This window comes from Macrobrachium nipponense, chromosome 3 (genome assembly GCF_015104395.2).
Source record: "Macrobrachium nipponense isolate FS-2020 chromosome 3, ASM1510439v2, whole genome shotgun sequence".
Lineage (NCBI taxonomy): Eukaryota > Metazoa > Arthropoda > Malacostraca > Decapoda > Palaemonidae > Macrobrachium > Macrobrachium nipponense.
In genome coordinates this window covers 119,258,044-119,274,655 of record NC_087202.1, presented here as the reverse complement: position 1 = coordinate 119,274,655, position 16,612 = coordinate 119,258,044, and the positions used below count along the sequence as shown (strand labels likewise).

Below are 16,612 nucleotides of genomic sequence, written 5' to 3'. Positions count from 1 at the left end.
ACGTATGTGGAGTTCATGTACACATATCATTCTCTTATATGTCGGATTATAAGTTTAAAGTCGGTTAAGGTTACAAGGAGATTTGCTCCTCTGTTCACTTTGTTAAAATTAGTTTTGACTGTATTTTACTGTATAATAGACATTAGTCGTGAACAATGAAGAATCATTACTGAAGAGTGATCAGGTAGATAGATAACGTGACCAAACGCCGGAAGTGACCGTGAAATTTGCGAGTGCCAGGTGATTAATACCTCAGAACATAAACAGCTGACGAATTGCAATGCAGTAAATTGCCTCGAGCCACCGCCCATTCCGAAGTTGAGAGAGATCTTGATGTTGACGTTAAGCGCTTTTATCTAATATAACACGTCTGTGTTGAAGTGTCTTGGCCACTAGGAGAACTTACAGAAGATTTTGGCTCTTAAAACATGCAAGGCTAGAGTAGCTCAAGCTAATGTACTTTAACTCGAGGTGCTTTAACCCACGTAGACCCTGTAACTACCCTGCGGTAAGCTACAGCTCTTTAATTTAAAAGATTCATTTTTTCCAGTGAATTACGTAAACAATCGTAGTCTGCAATCGTCTAGTAGGCCTAGGTAGGTACTATATGTTCTGGTTAGGTAGCCCACCAGTAGCTTATCAGCTCATACTAACCAAAGCAGAACCTACTAGCTACCTATTTAGCCCTATAGAGGAAACAGCCGACTGGACTACCTGATCCAGTTTTCACTGCGTGTGGATCCACCCTTCGAAAAAGTACCTTTAACATGTCTTGACACTGGAGATGGGCACCAGTCACGAGTCATAGGGTAAACAACCGCATGGGCTGGCTCAACTCAAAGACGATCACGGCATGCCACCCTCCGAAAAGTACTTATAACGTGTCCTGACACCTGAGATGGGCGTCAGTCGCGACTTCTTTTTGGTGAGAGACGGAGCTAAAGACCTCTACTCTCCTTTCAAAGTAGTAAGTATTTTCTCCAAAGTTAGAAATTAAGGCCAAATTTAAAGCATTAAACAGAGGGTAGTGAAAAGGGTGTCCAAAACGCTTTCGAAATTTTTACTTACGCTTAGATATCTTAGAAGATTGATGCCATCTAGATGTTTGTGGAGTCGCTTCTGTCAACAAACTTCCCATTTCCTGTGATAAATCTGCACACCACTTGTACCCATAGATGCTGGGGCACTTTCATCACAACAATCGGAACATGGTCCCTAACCACGACGTTTTTAAGGAAACTACTGTTTTGGTAGAAGACGACAACGAAGCGTGCACTAGATAATTATTTAATAAATAGTAAAACATCAATATTTTACATATTTATGATGATTAATTTGAAAATATTCGTTATTGAAAAAGTAACTCTATTCTGACTCAAATTTAAGTAATTATTTTTCGGAATTAGAACGTTCTTTTAAGTCCTGTATTATGACGTCATGACATCTTGACTTTCGTACCTATTGTAAATAATTGCTATACTCAAACTTTTTAGCAGAACAGTTTACCAGTTAGTTTACCAATTATTCATGCAGATTGTTATCAGCTATTCATGTAATTGTTATAATCGTAATGTGCATATATATCTTTATTATCTACTTTTTGGATATATGAAGATTTTTTACTGCCATATTACCGCCACGTAGTGTGACTCAGTCGCTTTCGGTCCCTGGGCCTCTGTCGGTTTTCTTACTGTCAGGTTACCGCCGTAGTGTGACTCGATCGCGTTCGTCCCTGGGCCCTCTGTCTGTTTGTGCACCATAAGAAATTAATGGGGCCGAATTTGCAATGAGCAGAAAGTCGTTAAAAGAGGAAATTGTTCCGATACATAATACAAACCCTCGGTCCTTTAACAATAGGAAGGTAACTAGCGGCAGCTGGGACGGTCGTAAGCTTCGAACAAGGGGAGAACGGTAGTTAACTGCTTGTCCGATCGTGCGTGCGCCCGCGCGCCCAGAGGTGAAGAATCACTTTTGCTTTCGGCCGCGGGTGTGACGGTCGTGTTCGTCATCGCTCTCTGCCCGCTTCATAGTCGTATGCTTTGTTTATATTGTGTTTTCTACTAATGGTTTGTTTGACTTGAAAATGAAACTGTAAGTACACCAGTTTTCATTTTCATTACTTAATTATGAATCAACATGGAGCTATCGCCGTAGAGGCGGCGATTTCCGCTCTTTTCATGAAATTGACTTGAATTATGTCTCTGTGCCGAGGGCGGGGGCCGCACTCGCGCCGAGTCATGTATTTTGGGCGAAAGTGTGTAATTGAAAGATGTAAGTACTCTTTTTCATTATATTTTTGCCCTGTGCGTTCGTTGCCGATAGCGTGATTGCGCTCGGCACGAGCCTCTTATTTGTATGAATAGAATGCAATGAAAGTGGATTCGCATGCAGTTTTCTTTTCTTTTCATTTTCATTTATTGCATCAAATTTAATTTTGGATCAATTTCCGCTCTTACCGGGAATTAATCCTTACGATTTATTGCTGTGAAAGTGAAATCGCAAGTGTAGTATTCTGTTTCATTTTCATATATATTTATGATAGCATCATATTATTATGGATCAAGTTTCCGCTCTTACCCGGGAATTGATCTTTCCCCCTTTAAGTTCTATGAAGTGAATCGCAAGTGCAGTATTCCGTTTCATTTTCATATTACTTTTCACTGCTGTGCGGGGTAGGGGAAGCGAAGGTCTGCCAGGAAGTCGTCGGAAAGCTCTCCCGCGACTCCCTTGGTATCCGATTCTTCGTCTTCTTTCCTGCCCCCCGCTCAGCTTCCTCGTATTTTGTATTTGGGTCTTCCTTCCGTTCGGGGTGGGGCATGTCTCCCCCCGTGCGTGAGGGAACCCCTCTTACTAATCTGTCTGTGCTACCGCAGGTGCTACATCCGTGGGACACGACCTTGGACAGGTATGGGCCACTGCGGCTGCAGTGGGCGTGCCTAGCATCCACGATCTGCTTCAGCGTCTAGCGAGGTCTGGGGCGGTGACCTTGGAGCGGTCTCCACTACAACCTCCACGGCCGCTTATGCTGCTTCCCTCCGCTGGTCTACACTCCCCATGCTGTGTCGGTGACGCCGTCTGCCGCTTCTAGGGCCGGTCGCCGCCGTACCGAGGAGGGGTATGCCGCCGCCGCCTGTTTTTCTTCGTGTTGCCTGCCCCAGACTTCCGCTGTTCCAGCAGCTCGCCCCTGGACCGGCCGCCAGTACCCAGGTTCCTGCTGGCTGCCGATGATTCTACGAGGCGATGGCTGGGCCTGCCGTACCTGTCGCTGATGTGGTTCCCGCTACTGCTTGGCTGTCCCTTCTGTGTTTACCGCTGCCGCTGTTCCTGCCGCTCCTGAGCTGGTTGCTGTTCCTGTCGCTCCTGGTTCCTGCGCCTGTCCATGCTGGTCCTGCCCATGGTGTGTCTTCCCCAGTCCCAGGTCCTTCCGGACAGGTGCAGTCGGCCGTGTTGCTTCGGCAATAGGCCCGACTCCGGCCTGGATGGAGGACCTGACGACTGTCCTGCGTGAGCTGACGAAGAAGAGGAAGGTGTCATCTTCGTCTTCGTCTGCTGCTGCCTCTTCCCCTTCGACTTCTAAGGCCCATAAGCCGAAGAAGAAGAAGGCTGCCTCCCCCCCCTAAGAAGTCTCCTTCGGGAACTTCTAAGGGCCCGTCCCACCTCGGTGGGACGGGGGGTCCTTCTGCTGGTCCTCCTGCTCCTTCGGGAGCGGGGCCCGTCTCCCCTTCCGTAAGGAAGAGATAGACGGGGACCAGAGGAGTATCGGTTAGCACTGGTACTTCCTCGCCTGGTGCTAGTGGCGATGCCGCTACGCCAGGTTCCGGCTCGGTCTCTTGTTCGCGGGAGATCCCGAGTGTACGCTCTCCCTCGGGAGACCGTGCAGCCAAAGTTTCGGCGCCAAGAGACCATCGGCACGGAGCAGAAGGCTGGCGAGAACCGCTCAGGTGACTCTCGCCAGGCCAGCGGCCGCTCTCGCAGCGACCAGCTGGTAACCGGGTTTTCCCCCTAAGAAGACTCCTTCGGGAACTTCGAAGGGCTCGTCACACTCCGGTGTGACGGGGGGGTTCTTCTGCTGGTCCTCCTGTTCCTTCGGGAATGGGGCCCGTCTCCCCTTCTGAGAAGAAGAAGAAGACGGGGACCAAGGGTGTGCTGGCTACCGCTGGTACACCCTCGCCTGGTCTTGGCAGCTCTGCTGCTAAGCCAGGTACCGGCTCGGTTTGCTCGTCCGCGAGAAGTTCCGAGTGTACGGTCTCCTTCGGATGACCGTGCAGCCAAAGTTAAGACGCCTGAGTTCGCTCAGCGTCATGACCGAGGCACGGAGCAGCAGACTGTCGAGGAGCCGCTCAGGTGGACTCTCGCCAGGCCAGCGGCGCTCTCGTAGTGACCAGCCGGTACCTCGGGTGGACGTGACGGTCTCATGACCGGCACGGGTTGAGGCTGGGAAGAGGTCCCCCAGGTCCCCTCGACCGACGGTACCAGCCTCGGCTGTACCAGCATTTTGACGTGCCGCGAGGACGCTCACCGGTCTCACCGCGAAAGCGAGCTCTGCAGGTCACCTGACCGCCGCTCCCACAGGGACCGGGCGGATACGGTGACCAGCAGGCAGCTCGTTCTGACGCACGGGACCGGGGTCGACGTGCTCAGTCGAGCCGCTCGCCACAGGTGAGCGGCACGGCAGGCCTGCAGATCGATCCCCACTGCGGGTTGGTGATCGGCTGCAGCCCCCCACGTACGCTGGTCCTGCCAGCGAGCGGGGGGGGGAGCGTCAGGTCTGTCTCTCCACTACCTTCAACTTCCTCGGGCTACACCGGGAAGAGCGAGGTAGCTAGGAGTGATCGTGAGAGGTGCGCCGCTCACGATCCCGTCACGACGCCGCACGTGCCACGTATGGTCTTAGGACCAACCAGGACGTACGCGCAAGTGATTGGAGGCGACCGTCAGGGGGGGGGGGGAGGGGGTAGCGTCAGTTCTGTCTCTCCGATACCTTCAACTTCCTCGGCATACGCCAGGAAGAGCGAGGTATATAGGAGTGATCGTGAGAGATGCGCCGCTCACGATCCCGTCACGGCGCCGCACGTGCCAGGTATGGTCTTAGGACCAGCCAGGACGTACGCGCAAGTGATTGGAGGCAACCGTCAGGGATCTGTTGCTGGTCCTTCTTCTGAAGGAGGAGGGTCTTGGGAGCTGTTCTTGTTGTCTTGTTGGAGGGACTGGACGGTCCTACTCCTCAAGACGCTGTAACTTCCGAGATTCAGAGTAACTTTGCCCGGTTATTGCACTGATTCGTCAGCACAACTACCTGGGGGAAGGATCGCTGCTCCCACCAGCAGAGCCCATGTCTCTGCTAGAGTCGTTTTGGGGCCCGAGAGGGAACCCAAACCGACGGTGGGTTTGCCGCGATCGGAGCTTGCCGATTCTGTCTTGAACCAGAGTCTCTCGTCTCCGGACAAGAAGGCTCTCTCAGTTCTGGCTGGTCGATCAAGCTACTTCCACCTCCTCTACTGCGACAGCGGCGTTTCTACGTGTCTTCGGACACCGTATTTAAATACTCCTTCGGTCCTCCTGAGAGGTTTCGACCTCGACGAGGACTGGAATGAGTCGGAGGACGGTATCGGCTCTCTCCTGTCAGGTGTCGATCAGCCCCACCCAAGACGACGTTCACAGTGGCGGCAGACCCTTACCTACAGTGAGAGTTCGTAACCCTCCTCGGAAAACGTTTCTCCTGACGATACGTTTTCCCAGACTCGGCGATGGCTGCTCCTACTCTTCTCCAACTGCTAGTTCCACTGGGAAGGCGAGCGAGTATCCAATTCCTCCCCCATTCCCTCTCTCCTTACGGCTACGAGGGAAAGGGGAGGGATCCTACAGAGATTTCTCTGTAGGATCCCACGTTGGGGACTGCGCTACCGGGGGGTACCTTCGGGTCCTACCTGACGTAACCCCGCCCCGGTCGTTGAGGAGGGATCCTGCCCCATTCTCGATTTCTACGGGAATCGAGAGGACCACCAGCCGATATCGTTTTGACGAATTCGGTGGGGGTTTCGCAGACTGCTTAGAATTCTATGGAATTTCTAGCGCATTCAGAGTGTTCGAGTTTTTTACGATCTCCAAACACTTAGGCGAGACCACGGTCCAAAGTGAGCGAGACGAGAATCCCCGATATGTTACACGATAATCGGGAACCTCGCCTATGCTCAAATTCCTGGAATTTCTAGCATTGGGAAGAAGACTGCTGCTGAAAGAAGACTATCTCACAGTAGGCGACCAACCTGGAATAGAGAAGAACGGACGGGAATATCCAGTTTGGCTTGAACTATCGTCTTAGTATTCTGTTCACCATTGAAGCTTTCCTTCGAGAAGACTTTCTTAACTCTCTTTGATAGAGATCGAAGGTGTGGTCGATCTCCAATCCTATTTTGTTTTCTTGAAGGAAAGAATTTAGGATGGAGATCGTTGTTCAGAATCCTACAAATATACTACGTATATTAACCTCGCGACATGATTCTGCTAAGCAGTTGAATTGTCCGAGGGGTAGGCGCATATCCTAGTTACTTCTAACGGATTGCGACTTAGACGAGTATTCTAATTGAACTACAACTCGGGGTTGCCTGCAACCTCCCAGGAGTTTCCAGTTTCAATTTTATATATTTATGGTGTTGTCACAAACAACACCATTTAAGCTTTTATATTTACCGAAATTCGTTTCGCATAAATATAATTGGCTCGAGCATATCTTTTTATGCTCGCTGGTTCTAGCCGAACGCATTCCTTCGTGGAAAGGATTACTTGGCAACTCAGATGACGAGTCAGCGACAGCTACTGCGTATCGAATTGCCTGAGGCATTTCAGTACCAGCTGGCCGCTTCGAGATGCATGGTTGGCTATGTCTTTCTCACCTGCTTTGATTGAATACCAACCGTATCTCTGCCCAACAATCACGGACTTAAGTCTCTGATTAACGGGGATTCTCGCATACATGAATGACCATATACTGCTGTGACGCTAGTATTCATCGTCTTCGGTATTGCGAGAATTTTAAACAGAGATATCTATTCGACTCTCATCTTTCTGTTTACCGCACGGTAACAGAATTCTGTAATAGTCTCTTGCTGCATCGTACTCGATAATGCGATGATTTTGCGGAATCTGAGTTTGTCCTCAAAATATCTTGGATTCGGAGGTGTGCAATTGTTCATTGTTCACCCCGGATTAGCAGATGTATTGAAAGACATCGCCTACTCCCACACTTGCCAGCTCTACTTCCAACGTTCAGCCCATGAGAAGCAGTTCTTCAGGCGGCTCTCCCCTGTGTTTCATTACTGAAGAATGCCCCGCTTTCATTGCACACCGGACAGCAATGAAATGGCGGTTAGCGTTTTCAGTCATTTGTAAGCACAGGTTTAGAATCTGGAGATTCCTTCTCTCGATTCAGCTGGAAGACGTAGTTGCATTCGTTGCCTACCTTCGTCTTCGTCACAGTGTTGTCTCCTTAAGCTGAGATTCAACGTCTATGAGATTTTCTTGCCATCAGGGACCTCGGTCTTTTGAAGGCAATTGACTTTCGCCTTTTGAGCTTATGCATTAAGAGAATCATCACCGCGCCGTCCGGCATCGGTGACTAACAAATATATTATTTGTTTGGTCTCTCAGCATAACTCTTTAAAGGGCGAAGGTCACGTGACTTACCCAGGATGCTTGGACAACTTGCCTCTACCAATTCCGAACCAGTCAGTCGGCAGCTGTCAGAGCGCCCGAGTCAGTTACGAACTATGCTGTGGACTTAGTTCGGTTGTTCCAGAGCAATCATTACTTCCGTCTTAATAGCTTGTCAGTATGAGTACTGTACATAACCAAAGTCGAGAAGAGGGATAGGTCATACGACTATTCCCTTCTTTTCGTCTTAGGTAACTGCATGACTTCTCTTGAGAAGTCAAGCACAAAGGGATGGGGATTTGTGACGCTCGATTTCGTACCGATCTTCGTAGCGAAGACTCAGAACCCTTCGGTAACTGACGATTGGTTCGAGTCCTTCACAATACCCTCCCTAATGAACTTCACCGCCTCTGATACGAAGGCTATGCTGCTTTGTCCTGTGAAGGCGCGACGGAGCTGTCCGAAGAAACTCGACACCCAGGATGAGTGTGGACGCCTCTTCATCATTCTCTCGCGTTCCGCAAGAACTTCTCCGTGGCGCAGGTAGTGAAGGCAGGGGCCTGGTCCAACCGGACCGCATGCACCTACTTCTACCTTCGGGATATTGCCCACAGTTCCTTGGATCTTTTTCGCCTTGGGAACCGTGGTGGATTGCTCAACACGTTGTGTAGTTAACCCAGACCCTCGCAGGCTGAACAGCATCGAGTCCTGGTGTGACCATAAGAATGGATGAGTGAATGAGTGTGTGACTGGCTCCTCTTCCCATCTTTTTCTTCCCTCTACCTCTGGGTAGAGGGACACTGTCGTCACCCTGCTGGGTAAGGACGAGATGCAAGTAAGCTACTCAATAGAGCACCATCCTATCCCTTTCAGTAGGGATAGGAGTAAATATCCACACTTTCTCCAACAAGGGGGAGGAAGTGGATGCCAACTTGAGACAAACCCATCATTTGTTCCGATACGTAATACAAAACCATCGGTCCTTTAACAATAGGAAGTAGCTAGCGGCCGCTGGAACGGTCGTAAGCTTCGAACAAGGGAGAACGGTAGTTAACTGCTTGTCCGACACGCGCGCCGCGCGACTGGGAGGTAAACAAATCACTTTTGCTTTCGGCCGCGGGTGTGAAGGACGTGTTTCGTCATCGCTCTCTGCCGCTTCATCGTCGTATGCTTTGTTTATATTGTGTTTTCTACTAATGGTTTGTTGACTTGAAAATGAAACTGTAAGTACACTGTTTTCATTTTCATTACTTAATTATGAACCAACATGGAGTTATCGCCGTAGATGCGGCGATTTCCTCTCTTTTTCATGAATTGAACCCTTGAATTATGTCTCGGTGCCGAGGGCGGGCGCTGAGTCATGTATTTGGGCGAAAGTGTGTAATTGAAAAATGTAAGTACTCTTTTCATTATATTTTTGCCCTGTGCGTTCGTTACCGAGAGTGTGATTGCGCTCGGCACGAGCCTTTTAATTTTGTATAATAGAATGCAATGAAAGTGGATTCGCAATTGCAATATTCTTTTCTTTTCATTTTCAATTATTTATTGCATGAATTTAATTTGGATCAATTTTCGTTCTTACCCGGGAATTGATCCTTACGATTTTTTTATGTGAAAATGAAATCGCAAGTGCAGTATTCTGTTTCATTTTCATATATATTTTATGATAGCATCATATTATTGGATCAAGTTTCCGTTCTTACCGGGAATTGATCTTTTCTCCTTTAAGTTCTATGAAGTGAATCGCAAGGGCAGTATTCTGTTTCATTTTCATATTACTTTTCACTGCTGTGCGGGGGTAGGTGGGGAAGCGAAGGTCTGCCAGGAAGTCGTCGGAAAGCTCTCCCGCGACTCCCTTGGTATCGATTCTTCGTCTTCCTTCCTGCCCCCCGCTCAGCTTCTTCATTGTATTTTGTATTTGGGGTCTTCCTTGCGTTCGGGGTGGGGCATGTCTTCCCCCCGTGCGTGAGGGAACCCCTCTTACTAATCTATCTATGTTACCGCAGGTGCTACATCCGTGGGAGACGACCTTGGTATGTAGATGTAGATCCTCACGAGGTTTGTAACTCGTTGTGTCGGGGGCGAGAGTGCTCCCGCAACGAGCCCTGTGTAACGTGTATGCATTGGTCCGAGGCGCAGTGGGTGCTGTATGAGGGCATGGGAAGAGACTTAGGCCGCCCAAGAAGTCATCGGAAAGTCCAGTGACTCCTTTGGTAACGGACACTTCGTCCTCTTTCCTGCCCCCCGGCCAGCCCCCACGTTTCGCGCCTTCCCCTGCGGGGGGGGTAGCGGAGTCCTTCTCCTCTCTCGATCCGTCGAGTGTGGAGGAGGGCGCCCGCTACCCGGACGTCCAGTTGTACTCGGGGTCTTCCGTCCGCTCTGGGTGGGGTTCTTCTCCCCCCAGGCGTGAGGAAGCCCCTCTAACTAACCCGACTGTTGCTTCCGCAGGTGTGCCATCAGCGAAGGACCTGGGACAGGTGTGGGAGTCGCTGGGACTGCAGGGAGCCGAGCATACAGGTTGATTCAGCGGTTGGCGGGTCGGCAGTGGTCCACTCATGGTACGGTAACCACTACAACAACCACAATCTCGACACCAGCATATGAGATGCCACCGCACTTGGTGTACACACCACATGTCATGTCGGTAACACCCACGGCTGCAATTCAGAAACCAATTCCTGCCGTGCCAAAGAGGACGGTGCCACCGCCACCTGGGTTCTTTGTATTGCCGACCCCGGACTTCCGCTGCCCAAAGAGTACCCCCCTGGACCTGCCGCCAGTGCCGAGGATGACGGTAGCTGCCGACAGGACGCCTGGCCTCTCCTGTGGTACCTGCCGTGCTTGCCGTACCTGTTGCTGTCCCAGCCGCTCATTCCCTTTCAGATCAGGTGCCGGCTGCTCAGGTTCACTTCAGATGTTCCTGCCGTTCCTGGACCTGTTTCCTGTTGTTCCTGCTGTTGGTGGTGCTGCTCACAGTCTCAGGTCTTTCCGGACAGGCAGTCGGGCCCTGTTGCTTCGGCAACTGCCCCGGCTCCCTCCTGGATGGAAGACCTGACGTCTGTCCTGCGGAGCCTGGCGAAGAAGAAGAGGAAGAGGAAGAAGGTGTCGTCGTCGTCTTCGTCGTCTGCTGCCTCTCCTTCCCCTTCGACTTCTAAGGCCAAACAGCCGAAGAAGAAGAAGGTTGCCTCCTCCCCCCCTAAGAAGACTCCTTCGGGATCTTCTAAGGGACCGGCTCGCTCAGGCGAGCTGGGGAGCTCTTCTGTGGTCCTCCTGGTCCTCTGTTCCTTCGGGAACGGGGCCCGTCGCTTCTTCTGCAAAGAAGAAGTCGACGGGGACCAGAGGTGCACCAGCCTCGGCTGGTGCGTCCTCACCTGGTGCTAGCGGTTCTGCCGCTAAACCAGGTTCCGTCTCGGCCGCTTCTCGTTCGCGAGAAGCACCGAGTGGACGCTCTTCCAAAGAAGACCGTCCAGCCAAAGTTTTGACGCCCGAGCTCGCTCGCCGTCAAGACAGCGGCGCGGAGCAGAAGACTGGCGAGAGTCGTGCACACGACTCTCGCCAGGCCAGTGGACGCTCTCGCAGCGATCAACTGGCTGCTCGGGCTGACGTGACGGTCGTCTGACCAGCCACGGGTTGAGGCGAGGAAGGAGTCCCCGCGGCCGCCGGTACCAGCCACGGCTGGTACCAGCGGCTCGACGCGCCGAGAGGACGCCTGGACCGGTCTCGACGCGACAGAGAGCCTAGCAGGTCACCCGTCCGCCGCTCCCGATGGGACCGGGCGGAGACGGTGACCAGCGGCAGCTCGCCTGACGCTAGAGATCAGTCTCGACGTTCTCAGCCGAGCCAATCGCCCCAGGCGAGCGGCAAGGCTAGGCCTGCTGCTCGACCGTCACCGCGGGTTGACGATCAGCAGCAGCCCTCCACGCACGCTGGTCCTGCCAGCGAGCGAGGGGGGAGCGTCAGGTCTGCCTCTCCCGTACCTTCAACCTCCTCGGGCTATACCGGGAGGAGCGAGGTACCGGAGAGGAGCGATCACGAGAGGTGCGCCGCTCGTGACCCAGCTATGACGCCGTATGGACCAGGCACGGTTTCCAGGACCGACCCAGGGACATACGCGCAAGTAGCTGGAGGCGACCGTCAGGGGTCTGCCGCTGTTCCTCCTTCTGAAGGAGGAGTATCTCGGGATCTGTTCTTGTTGGAGGGACTGGACGGTCCTACTCCGCAAGACACGGTTACTCCCGAGATACAGAGGAATTGCAGAAGTCATTAAGCTGATTCGTCAGCATAATGACCTTGCGGAAGGATTGCCGCTCACCAGCCAGAGCCCACGTCTCTGCTCGAGTCGTTTTGGGGCCCTGAGAGGGAACCCAAACCGACGGTGGGTCTGCCGCGATCGGAACTTGCCGATTCTGTCTCGAACCTGAGTCTCTCGTCTCCGGACAAGAAGGCTCTCTCAGTTCTGGCCGGTCGATCAAGCTACTTCCACCTCCTCTACTGCGACAGCGGCGTTTCTACGTGTCTTCGGACACCGTATTTGAATACTCCTTCGGTCCTCCTGAGAGGTTTCGACCTCGACGAGGACTGGAATGAGTCGGAGGACGGTATCGGCTCTCTCCTGTCAGGTGTCGATCAGCCCCACCCAGACGACGTTCACAGTGGCGGCAGACCCTTACCTACAGTGAGAGTTCGTAACCCTCCGCGTGGAAAACGTTTCTCCTGACGATACGTTTTCCCAGACTCTGAGAGGCCATCGCCGCAAGGCGATGGCTGTTCCTACTCTTCTCCAACTGCTAGTTCCACTGGGGAAGGCGAGCGAGTATCCAATTCCTCCCCCATTCCCTCTCTCCTTATGGTTACGAGGGAAAGGGGAGGGATCCTACAGAGATTTCTCTGTAGGATCCCACGTTCGGGACTGCGCTACCGGGGGACCTTCGGGTCCTACCTGACGTAAGCCCCGGTCGTTGAGGAGGAATCCTGCCCCATTCTCGATTTCTACGGGAATCGAGAGGACCACCAGCCGATATCGTTTGACGAATTCGGTGGGGTTTCGCAGACTGCTTAGAATTCTACGGAATTTCTAACGCATTCAGTGTTCGAGTTTTACGATCTCCAAACACTTACGCGAGACCACGGTCCAAAGTGAGCGAGACGAGAATCCCCGATATACACGATAATCGGGAACCTCGCCTATGCTCGAATTCCTGGAATTTCTAGCATTGGGAAGAAGACTGCTGCTGAAGAAACTATCTCACAGTAGGCGACCAACCTGGACTAGAGAAGATCGGACGGGAAATATCCAGTTTGGCTTGAACTATCGTCTTAGTATTCTGTTCACCATTGAAGCTTTCCTTCGAGGAAGACTTCTCCTTCACTCTCTTTGATAGAGATCGAAGGTGGTCGATCTCCAATCCTTATTTTGTTTTCTTGAAGGAAAGAATTTAGGATGGAGATCGTTGTTCAGAATCCTACAAATATACTACGTATATTAACCTCGCGACATGATTCTACTAAGCAGTTGAATGGTCCGAGGGGTAGGCGCATATCCTAGTTAAACTACTGGATTGCGACTTATAAGAGAAGTATTCTAATTGAACTGCAACTCGGGTTGCCTGCAACCTCCCAGGAGTTTTCAGTTTCAATTTTATATACTTATGGTTTTGTCACGACAACACCATTTCAACTGTTATATTTACCGAAATTCGTTTCGCCTAAATATTAATTGCTCGAGCATATCTTTTATGCTCGGTAGTTCTAGCCGAACGCATTCCTTCGTGGAATAATGGATTACCTGGCAACTCAGGATGACGAGTCAGCGAGAGCTCAGGCTCACTACTGCGTATTGAACTGCCTGATAGCAGCTCAGTATCAGCTGGGCCTCCGATATGCACGGTCATGTATGTCTCTCTCTGCCCTGCTTTGATTGACTACCGAACCGTATCTCTGCCCAACAATCATGGACTTAGGTCTCTGATTAACGGGGATTCTCGCAATAATGAAGGACCCATCTACTGCTGTGACGCTAGATTCCATCGCCTTCGACATTGCGAGAATTTTCAACAGAGATATCTCTTGGACTCTTTCATCTTTCTGTTTACCGCACGGTAACAGAAGTCTGTACAAAGTCTCCCGCTGCATCGCACTGCGATAATGCGAATGATTTTGCAGACATCTGAGTTTGTCTTCAAAATATCTCTTATTCGTAGGTGTACAATTGTTCATTGTTCAACCGAATTACGAGATTTGTTAGAAGACATCGCCTACTCTCCGACCTGACAGCTCTACTCCCAAATGTTCAGCCCATGAGAAGCAGTTCTTCAGGCGGTTTTCCCCTGTGTTTTCATTACTGAAGAACGCCCCGCTTTCATTGCAACTACGACTTCTCACCGGACAGCAATGAAATAGCGGTTAGCGTTTTCAGTCATTTGTAAGCACAGGTTATGAATCTTGAGAATCCTTCTCTCGATTCATCTGTGAAGACGTAGGTTGCATTCAATATCTACCTTCGTCTTCAACGGTACATAGTGTTGTTTCTCCTTAGCTGAGATTCAACAACCATGAGATGTTTTACCTTCAGGGGACCTCGGTCTCTAGAAGGCAATTGACTTTCGCCTGTTGGGCACATGCCTTAAGAGAATCATCACCTCGCTGTCCGGCATTGGTGACAAACAAATACATTATTTGTTTGGTCTCTCGGCATAACCCTTTAAAGGCGAAGATCACGTGACTTACTCGGATGCTTTGACAACTTGCCTCCTACCGAACGCAGTCAGTCGGCAGCTGTCAGAGCGGCCGAGTCAGTTACGAACTACGCTGTTGACTTAGTTCGGTTGTTACAGAGCAATCATTACTTCGTTTTAATAGGTTGTCACAGTACCCATACCATTGACACCCACCATGGAGTGTCGGTGTCCTATCCACTACCGAGAACTTCGCGGCATGGGGATAGGAGGATGCGAGAGACTTCGTGGCAAACGGACAGACCAGTATGGGTACTGGACATCACCGAAGTAGAGAAGAGGGATAGGTCATGCGACTATTTCCTTCTTTTCCTCTGAGGAACTGCATGACTTCTCCTGCGAAGTCAAGCATCCAGGGGATGGGGATCCGTGACGCTCGATTTCGTACCGAACTTCGTAGCGAAGACTCAGAACCCTTCGGTCCCTGACGATTGGTTCGAGTCGTTCACAATCCCCTCCCTAATGGACTTCACCGCCTTCGATGCGAAGGAGATGCTGCCTTGTCCGCAAGAACTTCTCCGTGGCGCAGGTACTGAAGGCAGGGGTCTGGTCAACCACATGCCCTTCCTTCTACCTTCGGGATATTGCCCACAGGTCCTTGGATCTTTTTTCCTTGGGACCCGTGGTGGCTGCTCAACACGTTGTGTAGCGAACCCAGACCCTCGCAGGCTGAACAGCATCGAGTCCTGGTGTGACCATAAGGAATGAATGGATGAGTGAATTTTGAGTGTGTGACTGGCTCCTCTTCCCATCTTTTTCTTCCCCTCTACCTGTGGTTAGAGGGACACGGTCGTCACCCTGCTGGATAAGGACAAGATGCAGGTGAGCTACTCAACAGAGCCCCATCCTATCCCTTTCACTAGGGATAGGAGCGTATATCCACCACTTCCTCCAACAAGGGGGAGGAAGTGGATGCCAGCTTGAGACAACCCATACTTTATGTTGCCTCTTGCAAACAGGAACAAGTTCTTGCTTGCTGGTACGAAGAGATACGCTTGCCTCTCTCTTAGTACTCGGCCCAGAGGTCTGACCATTGATCCTGCGGTGCACACCCCGATCAATCGGACAGAGGCTTGGATCCCTCCCTCGCTCTTACGACCAGGGAGGCATTCCAGGGATGGACGAACACCAGTCTGTTCATCAAAAGACTCGGATTCCGCCCCCACCAAAGAAGTGAGTCTTCCTATTGTTAAAGGACCGATGGTTTGTATTACGTATCGGAACAAATGACAATTTGTCGAAAATTGCATTTTTCCTAACTATACAAACCTGAGGTCCTTTACATATAGTCCCTCCTCATGCCACCCTCACTCTGCGTATTTTGCATGGGCCAAAAGCAAAAGTGATTTGTTTACCTCCCTGTCCAGGACAAGCAGTTAACTACCGTTCTCCCCTTGTTCGAAGCTTACGACCGTTCCAGCTGCCGCTAGCTACTTCCTATTGTTAAAGGACCTCAGGTTTGTATAGTTAGGAAAAATGCAATTTTCGACAAATTGTCATTTTATGATTGTCTCTTGCAAACAGGAACAAGTTCTTGCTTGCTGGTACGAAGAGATACGCTTGCCTCTCTCTTAGTACTTGGCCCAGAGGTCTGACCATTGATCCTGCGGTGCACACCCCGATCAATCGGACAGAGGTTTGGATCCCTCCCTTGCTCTTACGACCAGGGAGGCACTCCAGGGTGGACGAACACCAGTCTGTTCACCAAAAAGACTCGGATTCCTCCACCAAGAATGTGAGTCTTCCTATTGTTAAAGGACCGAGGGTTTGTATTACGTATCGGAACAAATGACAATTTGTCGAAAATTGCATTTTTCCTAACTATACAAACCTGAGGTCCTTTACATATAGTCCCACCTCATGCCACCCCTCACTCTGCAACTTTTTGCATGGGCCTAAAGCAGTTAACTACCGTTCTCCCCTTGTTCGAAGCTTACGACCGTCCCAGCTGCCGCTAGTTAACTCCTATTGTTAAAGGACCTCAGGTTTGTATAGTTAGGAAAAATGCAATTTTCGACAAATTGTCATGTTAGCATTGAGGGGCATATGTTTTGATTGAGAAAAATAAAAATTTATACAATAGCTAGCTTGTAAAAAATACTTTATTACAAAAAACTTGATTGACAACTAAGCATTATACCTACTATGGTTTTCAGAGACAGTGCAAGCACGTTTTTTGGCAATGTTTCTGTAACGAACACTCGTATCAGAAAGAGATTTTGCTATAG

General features: G+C 50.7%; 1 protein-coding gene across 5 annotated transcripts in view; it reads left to right on the top strand.

Moving 5' to 3' along the window:
* The first annotated feature begins 211 nt into the window (after positions 1-211).
* Positions 212-16,612, top strand: part of LOC135222004 (fatty-acid amide hydrolase 2-like) — a 351,694-nt gene continuing 335,293 nt past the window's right edge. For 2 of the 5 annotated variants that reach the window (XM_064260114.1, XM_064260117.1), the window contains exon 1: positions 212-508. In XM_064260114.1, the coding sequence (XP_064116184.1) occupies positions 455-508 (54 nt within the window). In that variant the 5' untranslated portion in view covers positions 212-454. The remainder of the gene's footprint in view (positions 509-16,612) is intronic. The other 3 variants (XM_064260119.1, XM_064260118.1, XM_064260115.1) reach the window with 2 other exon arrangements.